Below are 12,535 nucleotides of genomic sequence, written 5' to 3'. Positions count from 1 at the left end.
CCTGTGTATTTGTATTCTAATTTCAAATCCTTACCTGTGGGCATTTAACATTGATTTTTTTACTCCACTGATCCATCAATAACCTGATCTTTACATGGACATGTATGCAAAACATGTATTTTACTGGATGAGTGGCTACAAACCATGTAGTCATGAGAGCAATCCCAAGAAAAAAACGACAGAATAAAAATGGTTAAGCAAAATAGACCTACTGACAGGAATAGAAGCCATTGTACATTACCAGCATGAATGCAGACTTTTAAAATGTTGAAACATGAAATGTTTTCTTTCCTTTTACAAAATTATGTAATCTATTAATTTAAAGCATTCATGGTAGTCAATATGATGTGTACTAGTGGCTCTCAAACTGGGTGGGTACAGAATGTACCCTGCAGGAAGTGGGGTTAAGGTATGGTGGAAGGCAGCAATACATCCAAGGGAAATTCTGTCCAGCTTTTGCCTCAGTTCTTTGCCTCTTCTGTGTTTTTCTCCATCAAAAGTTCCTCTCCTCTCTGACATCTATGTCAATGGTGGAAGCTTCACTTTGGAGGCATGAGCAGCTAGGGACAGATGGCTAGACAGGGACACAGTGCAAGGAACTGCTGTGGACTGGAAGGGTGGAAGTGCTGGGGTCTACAGAACAAAAACGCTTCTTGTTGGAGGACAGGATGTAGGGACTATATAACTGATACTATACAACTGTAGGGTATACAACTGATTAAATGTTGTTATGCAACGATACACTCCAGAGATTGGAGACTGGGAAGCAAAGCTTCAGAACAAGGAGGAAGTAGCTGCACATACATTTATGTGGGAATGACACATACAAAACCTCCTGAAGTATTACAGGAAAGATGAAGTGCAAGCCCTTTCTAAAAAGTCTGGGAATCACAGTTATATTCATAAGAATTTTACCTGCATAAACTGAAGAGAAGCTTCAAAGTCCTCCACAGGATACATCTTAATGCGAAAGAATTTCATTCCCATTATAAGACTGATAATGCTTTGAACTACATATGGGTTTTGTTCTTTATGCCGTAACTCTTTTAACTCTGCCAGAAATTTCTTCTTTACTGCAGGAAATCTAGGAATTCACATTGGTTAGTTACAAGAAAAGTACACATTAGTATTTGAAATGCATTGTAAAGTATATAAATGGGGATAAACCTACAGAAGATTCAATTTTGGTTGTAAAATACCATTTCAGTCAGTATGTGAACAGATTTATTTTTGTTTATCTTTCTTTCATGTCTAATAAACTCAGAAAAGGACATGAAATATACAGCCTGATCTAGTCCCTTTAGATAACCGCACATTTCAAATTGTTTTTACCACACCCCTTTTTCACATAAGAGCTAACAATATCACTAGAACAACTCCCTCCCTTTTTTTTTTTTTCCAACATCTAGGATGAAATATAGTTTTCTTGTAAGTACATGCAATGTTTTCTAAAGAAAACGCATGAAAGATAACCACGAAAATACCCTTTTTCATGAAAAGGCTGTTCCTCCCTTCACTTCTTTTTTTTCCTAATAGCCATTAAAGAAACACTTAAGCATTAACTACAGATTGGGATGGAAGGGTCTGTGATCATTTTTGATCTGCCCAAAAATCTACTGGAGGTGTCTTTTGAGACTGTCCATAAAAATAACATAAAGGAAGATCACCCATCCTTCTTGAGATGAAATGAAAAGACTGTCATTTTCATGGGCAGGTGTAGTATGTAACAATCTTTTGTTATTGCTTCTGACAGAAAACACAAGAAAGTTGAAAGAAACAAGTTGGCAGGAAGAAGCCCTTTAGTGGTAGTTAACATCTTAGCAAGGCTCTTCAGAACTGAAGAAAAAAAGCAGTATTTATAGAGAAGTTATATTTTGCCTTTGACAAAGTCAACTTGATCCAGATGTCACTCCCCCTCTTCCCTTTAACCCAGACAATTTAGAAGCCCAAGTAAGGCCTTAGCTGAAGTCTGTGAAAGTTACATGATTTCAGGAACAAAAAATGTTTTGGCTACATCAAGCTAAACTGATTGGTTTTATAGAGCAGACTTACTCTCAACAACATCAAGAAGTCAGGAGACACCTGACAGAGATCACCATGCTGAGGCAGTAATTTTCACCCTCTGCTTAATTTGTGGTGTATGTGTATTATAAGATGTCATATTGTGCACAGGAGTTTCTGAATCTGCTTCCAGATTCAAAACTATAACCCAAACCACAAGCAAGGCCAGGTAGGATGGGGCTTTCAGCAATCTGGTCTAGTGGAAGGCAGGGGGTTGGAACTAGATGAGCTTTAAGGTCCCTTCCAACCATTCTGTGATTCTATGAACTGTTTTATGTCATCTGCTCTAAGAAGTGCGGGATGAAGGATTCAAAAGCAAATGTATTAAGTTCTTAACTGAAATAACTGCAGAGAGACCTAAAAATGTTGTTGTGTTGGAGAGCAGCCATTTTTAGGTTTGCCCAGCTAGAGAAAAAATAGCATATGGAAAAGGATAATTAAAATAGCTCTATTCAGCCCATTGGGATTTTCACAGACGTCATTGCTGAGATAAGAAAAATAATGCTGCTGTAGTCAAGTTGAATTTATTCAGTATTACCAAACTAGGTGCAGAAAGCCCATGGTTCCCTAGAGTTCTATGCTCTAGAACACCTAGATGAATAGAGGGCCAATGAGCTGAAATTATCTATTCCTACACTATCTTTTAAGAAAGTAAGAAAATCCAAATATTCACATACTAAGCAAGTAGAACTTCTCAGATTGACAGGGGAGATACGATATTCAATTTTGCTTACTTTGCTTGCGCTAGAACACCTATTACTTCTGCATACAAATCCGCAACAATATGCATATTTCCAGTGTTAGGACCAAGGTACCTAGTGAGAGACAAGAAAGAATTCTTGGTTGAGAAAGCATGCTGTTTAAACCACTGCTATTAGAGAATTAAGAAAGTAATCTTTTTTCATAGATTTTTTTTTTTTTTTGTATGAGAAAGAGCCTCACCCTTCTTTGTATTTAAAGTGCTTGAAAGCCAAGTTAATAACATCATTTACCAAACTGTCTATTACAGGATGAAGTGGAATCTGAAAACACAAAATAAAACATAATGAGTACACATCTATTACACTTCTACCTCCATACCTTAGTGCTAGTATTACTCATTGGTACCTTCCATACAGAAATATGGTGACAGCAGAAACAGCATATAGCTCACAAAATGGTTCAAATAAGCCAGCCATTTAAAAAGAAATACTTTAGCTCCAAAGACTTGGCAGAGTGAAGTCTGTATGAACACAGAATACTATGTAGCACACATGTGCAAGAAAGACAGCAATGAACAAGCATGCAGGATGCATCTCATGTTTTTATTAGACTCTTAAGGATGGAAATAGAAAGAAGAATCCTAAAATCCAGCTTTATTGGTAATTTCCATTATTTATTAGTTAATGGACAGTTTAAGAACTCCATACCTGTTTCAAAACTTCTATTAATACTAAAGAAAAAATAAAATCAATAGCCAGATCTCTTCTCTCCATTAAATAGTCCCTCTGCTGTTCATCACTGCAAAATTAAACCAAGAAACACAATATTTAGGAGATAGAAAATAATTCATATTATATGCTTTCTTCAATTATACAAATGCAGATGACAGGAGATTGTGTTCGACTTTTTAAACTGCAGTCCTGTATTTCAGAAATTATATGTTCTTAAAATCTGAGATAAACAGACTAATCCTAAACTTGTTACTTTCACCGTCCTTTAGGTGTTTAAATGTCACTCTCCATTTCCTCCCTCTTTTTTTCTGGTTTATGATCAACACAAAACTTTTTCAAGAAAAAAAAAAAACAAGAACAAGGAAAATTTTGGATTCTGTATTTTAACGAGTGGATTTCATGTCATTTTTCTTGCTGATGACACCAGTCAGACAGTTCTCAATTACACTTTGGAGATAAACATAATAAATTATTTTGTGCCATCAAATACATATTTAGACTTGCGATGGATTTTGAGAAATGCCTTAAAGTCCCGATGGAGAATTCTCAACCAAACTATGTACTCTTTTTAAAACTGTGCCAGTATTTATTTTTTATAACTTTAGCATCACTTGTCAAACGTTCAAATGCATTCCTTGTGCAGAACACCACAGAGGCATAAATGTCTGAGGTGAGTAGCTTTAGCAACACAAAAAATACCATTTTGATCACCTGATTACAGTTTCAAAGTGTACTGAGAAGATAACATGAAATACACTTTTAAAGGGACAGTTCCGCAGTCTGCTGGAAGCAGTCACCACTGATTTCAGTGAGATTTTTGCTTGTGTAAATTCAGTGCAATTCTTATAAACATTACGAGCTTTAGTGATTTCACTTGGTCCATCTAGAAGCTGAGAGAAGAGTTCCAGGAACAAGCAATGAAACACCACAACTTTCAAGCAACTGTAACCTCAACAAAAGCTGATGGGTTAAATATGATACATTTTATGTTAGAATGTGCCAACAATGTGGCATGCACACTTAAAACTGTACCTTTTAGATTTAGTGCTTGTTCTTGGTCTGTATTCATGAGATTCATCTTCTATGCCATTCTGTCTTTTATACCAATCAAACAAAGTGCGCAGGATAGAGGGCAGACAATATTCTGAAAGTGAGCTCATTGAGCTTATAACCTATGGGAAAAATACAACAAATCAACAAATCAGTTGATGTTCAAGTCTCCCCTCCTCTTTCTCATTAAAACGTGTACTAATTCAATGGTTAGACATGTTCTTTCTTGTTTTCATCTCATTTTTGAGACCCATGGTATAAGCAGTGACTTAATATTCTGCATTTCCCATATTTAAAACACATGCAGATGGTGCTTAGGGACACTGTTTAGTGGTGGACTTGGCAGTTGGGTTTGTGGTTGGACTCAATGATCTTGGTCTTTTCCAACCTAAAAGATTCTATCATTATAGAAGCATAGAATCATAGAATAGTTAGGGTTGGAAAGGACCTTAAGATCATCTAGTATTCGACGATTATATGAAACATGAGCAGAAATACAGTAATGTCAATTGTGTCTTTCTATTGATGTTACTAAAATGCATTGAAATTGTGTATCACATCTTACAACACACCAGAAAACTCTCTAGTTCTTCAAGGAGTTTATCTGCTACACAATGTTGATTTGAGTTTGAGCATATTATAAGGAAAGAAAAAGTGATGAATCAGGGATACTGTCTTGCGAGTTGTATCTGACTGCTAGATGCCCCTCCTGAAACTCTGCAGTAATCTTATTCAACTGAATGTGCAGATGTGCCCATCTTATTATTAGGTTCACACATCTGATAACTTAGATTTCTCTTTTGTATATAGGAAAATACTTAGTTTCCCGTGTCTTTATGTGCACAAACAAGTAAAACATAGTTTACAATCATTCCTTAGAAGTTCCTGATTAAACAGCTCTAGTGGAATAATAGAAAAGAAAATTACTGCTCATTCAGTATGATTGGTGTCACCAATTACTGAAATGCTACTGAACATGTAACGACTGAACTATGACTTAAACTTCCTATTACAGGAAACCATAAAGCTGCAAAACATGACAAAATCAAAAGCTAGGGTGAAAAAACCACCCCAGTATTATAAAAGAGGATTATATATGTATTGCCACAGCTTCAGCATTTATGTACATTCATACAGCTATTTTTAATAGGAATAAATTCCTGATCTGGAGATTTTGACCACCTCAAGATCACTCGGGCTTGATCCTGCAAAGTGCTCAGTAAAAGGAGTGAACTCCTGAAGTATTTACTTCATGTTAAGCACGCTGATTATGTCATTAACTTTGTCAGGTTTATCCATCTACTTAGATTTAAACCAGTTCATTTCAGTGCTTCTGAAACAACAGTTGGGTTTAATGTCTCGTGTAAGACCAAACTTGTGTGAACTCTGTGACTAAGACAAGCAAAACTGGGAGATCAAGCACCTTCCATACAATTCTCAAGTGGTACTAAAAGCCTTAAAAGAGAACTTTTGTGGATGGCAGTTAGTTTAGATCAATAACTCTGATCTCTTGCAGTTTTTCAGCTTCTGAATCTATCTAATTCATAGTGATGTTGTGGTAGAGAGTTAATGAGACACTCTGAGGATAAAGTATTATTGTTCAGGTACTATGGCCTATAATTAAACACGGAGCATTAGAAAGCTTTAACAACTGGCCCTGTAAAAATAAAAGTTTCTATAAAAGTACTATTTTAGGAGAGCTGTCAATCCAGTGTTTCCAATATAATTTATTATCTGAAATATGAAACAAGTTGCTGTGGAAGGTGGCATACAGGCATTGCTTGCAGCAGTGACAGGAGGCTTTCATGAAGAATTACTACACCAGCCCAGGCTCAATTATACCAACTGCTTCAAGTGTAGGACTTCAGACAGATACTTAAAACACATGAATCACCTAGTGTCAGTGCAAACTATTCTCTACCAGCTCAGGATGCTTAGACATTTCAATGACTTCTCTACTGTTTTTCAAGTTTTCCTGAAGCTGGCATAACGCCAGTTGTTAATTATGAGATGAAGTGAAAAAGGGTTTGCTGGGAAGACTATAATAGAGTCACAGAATCATAGAATAATAGAACACTTTGGGTTGTAAGAGGCCTTTACAAACCATCCAGTTCCACCCCCCCTGCAATGAGCAGGGATGTCTTCCACTACACCAAATTGCTCAAAGCCTCACCCAACCTGACCTTGAATGTTTCCAGGGATGAGACATCCACAACTTCTCTGGGCAGCCTGTTCCAGTGCCTCACAATAAAAAAATTCTTCCTTATACCTTGCCTGATTCTACCCTCTTCTAGTTTAAAACTATTACCCTTGTCTTACCACAACAGGCCCTGTGAAGAAGTATGTCCCCAAATAGACCTAACTACCTTGTAAGGGTCACTATATTTAACTGTAAAGAAAAAGTTTCAATCAGGCCTTCCTGCAGGTTCACAGACACATTTATCAATGCTGTCCTCTAAATCCCAGCTACACAATTTCATTAACCACAAAAAGTAAAAGTGACTCCTGTTAAATCTCAAGCCATACTGTTTCCACTGAATTTACAGTGTCTTTAGTAGGGATAAAAGGTCAATATAGCTTTTCTTTAAAAATCTTTCTGTCATTGCACTTTCAAGACAGGAAGGAAGGGCGGACTGGGCAAAGACCTGGCTCTCAGGGAACAGGAAGGGAGGGAAGTCTAGCCAGCGTGTTGGTTACTCAACCCTTTCATTTACTGGAAGTAAGTCCAGGAGTGAGATGAATTCTAGCTCTGTGCTGCTCCTGAAAGGGAGTGAACAGATGTACAAATATGTCCTTGTCGGACAAATGATCATGTTCTTCCATCATAAATGAACTACCTACTGTATAGCTTAAGGATAAGAAAGCTGCACAAGTAGGGAGCTGTTTAAAACTTGTGTTTGAAGAGCATTAAATATACTTTATGTAAATGCTTAATATTTATTTTGGATTAATATGTAAAAGTAAATTTAAAGAAATTCTGACCAGGTATTTTGCTACAATTTATATATTTTCATAAGTCTTGTTACATTGTCAAAATACAAAACCAAGAAATGTATCAACTAACAGCACATAAATGCTCATTACTTTTTTTATTTCACATATTAATGTCTAGGTGCTTTAACAGCAAATATATTAAAAACTGCATTCAATTTCCAGCAGTGTCATTAATTCCTTAGCTCTGCATTTTTTTCACATACCATATATATCAGTATGTATGTTAATTGTGCATTTTATTGCCATTTTCATAGTGCAGAATTGCAGTACTTCATTTTGTAGTGTTGGTTTATTTTTTGTAACTGTTATTTGCACAGCGTCTGCATATCCTGTCCTCAAATTGTTGTACAGATTCCAAATAATGGACTTTAGGAGTGAGATTTTACATTTTCTATCAACGCTACTGAAAGAAGAATTTGATAAACATTGTCTTAGCTGCATTTAGGATACACATAGCCAACACAAAGTCATCCTTTCATTCAGTGTTTTTTTTTCCACTGCGTGCATGTCTATAACAAAGCCCCGTAACTACAAACAACACAGATTCAAGGAAAATAACAATGCAATGAAATCCTTGGTCCTCGATATCAACAGCAAAACTCTCATACACCACAGTAAGCTGCGATTTCATATGCAATACATGAATTTAAGGAAATAAAGTTAACAATTTCTATTCAAAACAATTTCTATTCAAAATACTCTAGACTGTGGCAGGGGTAAGATTTTTTTTGGACAACAGTATGCAGTTAAATCTCCTGAATGTTTATAACTGGTAACTATTAGTTGGGCTCACTAGTTCTCATTTATGGTCTTGGTTTTGTAAGTAAAAAAAAACCAGGTTATTTTTTATACCATAATTTTGTAGATGTGTAGTTTCACCTAGCTGGCTTATACATTAGCAATGTTTTTAGCTATTTTACTGACAGGATAACAGTTTACATGAAATCCCATTTATTTCTGGTGTGCAGCAAATTCAATTCTGAATGTGTTAACTTTTAATTTTGCCTTCAGATTTACTTCTTTGCACACTGCTTGAACCCAAATCTCTAATCAGGAGTCAAGGGTTCTATGACCCCATCACCATCATTTCTTAGACTACCTCTTCTACCTCTTCCTCTACCTCTTCCTGTGCCCTTCTGCTGGCGAAGAAGGATAATGCATAAAAGAGGGAAAGGGAAAACAACAGATGCCAGCTGCAATACTACTGCAATGATGATGGTACCATGATTCACTTACTGCCTATAACAAATATAATACTGGATGGGAAAAATTACCAGTAGGTCATTGACCACATTCAGACTGTCATGAAAAAAGAACCCTTAATTGCTAGTATATTGCTTAGTGTCTTATTTATATTTGTATTTATTTTCCACATTTCTATAATTAATGTTTCTTTTTTTTTGCTTAAACTATTTTTTATTTCCATCTCCTAAAGGTATATAAAACATTAAATATTTTTGCTTTCCAATCTATATTACCCAACCTAGTGCACTTCTAAGAAGAGAGTAGTATAATTAAAATGGGCACAAAGTTTTGTGCAGTTTATGCTGAAACTCTTGCAACAGGCACCTCATACTTACTTCCACGGCCCAAACATTACATTCATTTTGTATTTTCATATGGAAAAATGTCTGCTGCTTGGTCCAAGGTTACACAGTGCCCTTTTTCTGCCTCCAGTTCTTGGAACATTTATATACTGTAGTAAGAACAGAAGATACTTCAATAGGGGCTGAGAAAAGACTAATAAAAATGTTTCCTTGGGTGAGGATAAGACTCTTGGATAATTACGTTTTTTTTCACCCTAGCTTTTGATCTTTTCATGTCCTGCAATTTTATGATTTCCTGTAATAGGAAGCTTAAGTCATAGTTCAGTAGTACAATGTTTAACACTTCTGTAGGTGGGGACACAGAGCATGCTAACGCTGGAGTAGTAATGCTCATTGCCAACAGGCAACTAGAGTTGTCAAATCAAGAACTTTTAAAATATGCTTTTAAATATACTACAGAGATATTAAAAATCATATGAAGAAGCTCTTCATAATTTCCTGTATTTATTTTCTTTATATACATGCACACCCAAAAAGGAAAATACAGTGTGAGGAATCCAGTTTGTCAGGCTAACGGTGAGACATCTGCAAGTGAGAAGTAAGATTACTTCATACATTGCTCAAGATACTATTATGAGTTTGAGGAGGGTGATGCAATTGGCAGCCACACAGAGCCCACAGAACAATACTATCTACCTAAAAGGAGGCACTGGCACTACATCCATACAGAGAGAAACAGCTCTGCCTGAGCAGTCAGATCACTAGACAATGGATCCATTGCCATCATCACAACTAGCATTCCTAAAACAGTGTTTGAGAATGGGCAGGAAAAAGTGCTGGTTCTCAGAGAGCTAGAGATAAAGCTGCTTAGCGGAAGCAAGCAATACTTTCATAATAACTTTGAATGGTTCAGGGGTTTCAATGTTAAACTTCATGCTGATTACTCTGGGTAGCTAAAGTTCCTTTCTGCTCATTGAAACCTACTGCAAAGGGTTTTTTGGGGGGCTGTTTTTTCCACCTCTGTACTTGATTTGCAAAAAGCAAATTTTAAATCAAGCTACAAGTTATTTTTGCTGCTTTTTAACGTAGAGTTAGAAGATGCATCAGATATTTTAAATGAGTAGCGACTTGGTCACTTCAGCACCAATTATCAATTTCATTCAAACTGAACAGGGATAATTCTGACAAAGTCAAAGAAAGAAAATTAGATTCCTCTGAGAGTGTGTCACTTTTGATTCCTTAAAATTGGAATTCAAAATTACTAGACACCTTGTGAGAATGTTTGTTCATGGGGACTCTCCCTCTTTTCCTCCTTCATTTCTGTAATAAAAATGTTAGGAATGCCATGTGTGGCCTTTTCTGGCTTTGCTAGATGACTTTATGTATTCCAGGACACATAAAGTGTCCAGGAACCAAAGCTTTCCACACCTTACTTGGAAGTCAGAAGCAAGGGACTATCAACCTGGTCTTCCTTCATCTCATAGACTCTTTAAATATTTGAGTTACTTAACTTAAAAAATAAAACTTAAATGGTTTGACTTAAAAGCACACGTTCTCTTATTTGGTTTTTTAGAAACATGTGGAATCATGACTTTCAGAGTTTTCCAGGGAGACCACATTTTCAATACTTATTTATTTTTAAATTTTTAAGACCTTCATTTTTTACTAAGAACAAAATTACTGTTGTGAGAGATTTATAATACTGACATGTTACCATTTGCAAAACAGCTTTATAAAACTGGGTGGTACTAACCTAATCTACCAAGTGAAACATCAAATAAAGACTTTTTGTTCTATCTCTCTGTTTCTACTTTAGCTGAATTTTATAAAAACTCTACTGTGTATTACAAATTTTTGAATGAAAATGTAACTACAGTTTAGCTAAACTGAAATTATTTGGTAAGTATGAACCATGCTCTTGAAAACAAGCTCATTAGACAGGTTCAGGTTCCATCTCCCAATCACAGGTGTACATCAGTCCCACGAGCACTACAACATCTCAAAATGATCATGCTGTTCAAGCAGAAACCAGCGTGAAACCTGAAAAGGGAAACATTCCCAACAACTCAGGCTGAGGCAGGCAGGCAGGCAACCTGAAAATTTCAATCTGAGTACCTTGTTTGTAAAATTTCATGGAACTGAAAACAAGGTTTTTCTGACAAGAAGTCTGAAGCAATCTAGCTCCCTACTTTTCTACCAACTCTACACATAGACAGGACTCTAGAAAGACATTAGAAATGTATACAAAGTTGTGTATAACAAAATTTGCCTTTGTTTTTTCCCTGCATCATACACCCCCAGCATTCAGAGTAAATTACCACAGTAGTAATAGCCTAATACACAGTTGTTTCACTCCAGGAAGCATTTGCTGTTCTTAATTGATCTTAATTGTTCCATTTTCTATCTACTTACTGATAACTAGGAGAAGCATAACTCTTTTAATTCTTCCCTTTAAAGCACCACAATTTGCTTAACCATGAATATTTAATCAAACCATGGCCACCCATTATGTATTTGTTTAATGCACTAAAGGAACAGTACCACAAGGTTTGCATATGGGTGGCTTAATTTGTTTTTCTTTCCCATTTGTGTGTGACGCTCTTCCCACAGGAAGGAAAAAAAATATATAAAGTTAACGCCAGAATACCACAAAAAATTTCATTAGGCAGGTAGGGACTACTCACAAAGCAGCCTCCTTTAGCCTACAGTGGCTGTCTCCCCTGTGGGGTCTCTCTGTGGTCAGTGAGATTGGCAAGGAGCTCCCCAGTACAATACAGAAGTCCTATCATTTGCCTCCTGCTCTGAACAGCCCTTTGAGTACGCTACCTCTCCCCAGAAAGCAGATGCAGAATAACCTAGAGAGTCTCACTTGGTCAAGATAAAATTATGAAGTGAGCCTTTGTGCAGGCCAGTGGCATCTCACAAAGCATCTTTGCTTCTGGTGCAATGTCCCAGAAAATTCACAAAATGTGTCAAATTCATTTGAGGATCCAAAGTCCTACTTGCACCTATCTGCTCTCCCAAAGTTAAGTTAATCAAGGTGGTACCTTATGTAGGTTACTTATATAGGATTTTTTTTCTAGATTTTTTTTTTCTAAGAAGGACTGCTGACAAATTAATTCTTTTATACCATCACTAAAATGTGTGTATATTGCTGTTGGTTTTATTTTTATACTTGTCCTATTTCACTTGTTTCAAAAAACACATATTCTGAAAAGGCACAAAATTTGCTCTGAAACCTCCATCAGGTGAAACAGCCAGGAAATAATACATATGCTTAATACACTGTAAAAAAGCAGAAAAGTCTATGGCAAAAAAATATTGACAACAGTGGAAAAATTCTCATAATTTAAAATCAAGAATGATTAGGCAAAGCAGTCATCATTCTACTAAAGTACACTGAGAGATATTGCTTTTGTAATATGCAACGATAGTATAGGGAACTAGACT

General features: G+C 36.2%; 1 protein-coding gene across 9 annotated transcripts in view; it reads right to left on the bottom strand.

Moving 5' to 3' along the window:
- The window catches only part of FRY (FRY microtubule binding protein), a 230,182-nt gene that overhangs the window by 99,854 nt on the left and 117,793 nt on the right, over nt 1-12,535 (bottom strand). For all 9 annotated transcript variants that reach the window (XM_057410413.1, XM_057410416.1, XM_057410415.1 and 6 more), the window contains 5 exons: nt 4,527-4,666; nt 3,471-3,561; nt 3,004-3,083; nt 2,796-2,876; nt 916-1,084 (listed from right to left, as the gene is read on the bottom strand). In XM_057410413.1, the coding sequence (XP_057266396.1) occupies nt 916-1,084; nt 2,796-2,876; nt 3,004-3,083; nt 3,471-3,561; nt 4,527-4,666 (561 nt within the window). The remainder of the gene's footprint in view (nt 1-915; nt 1,085-2,795; nt 2,877-3,003; nt 3,084-3,470; nt 3,562-4,526; nt 4,667-12,535) is intronic.

Source organism: Pezoporus wallicus, unplaced genomic scaffold (assembly GCF_028554395.1).
Source record: "Pezoporus wallicus isolate ANWC-B61680 ecotype Strahan unplaced genomic scaffold, APGP_CSIRO_Pwel_v1 contig_1876, whole genome shotgun sequence".
Taxonomy (NCBI): Eukaryota; Metazoa; Chordata; class Aves; order Psittaciformes; family Psittacidae; genus Pezoporus; species Pezoporus wallicus.
Note: the sequence above shows the minus strand (reverse complement) of the source record. Positions and strands in the feature narration are given on the sequence as shown.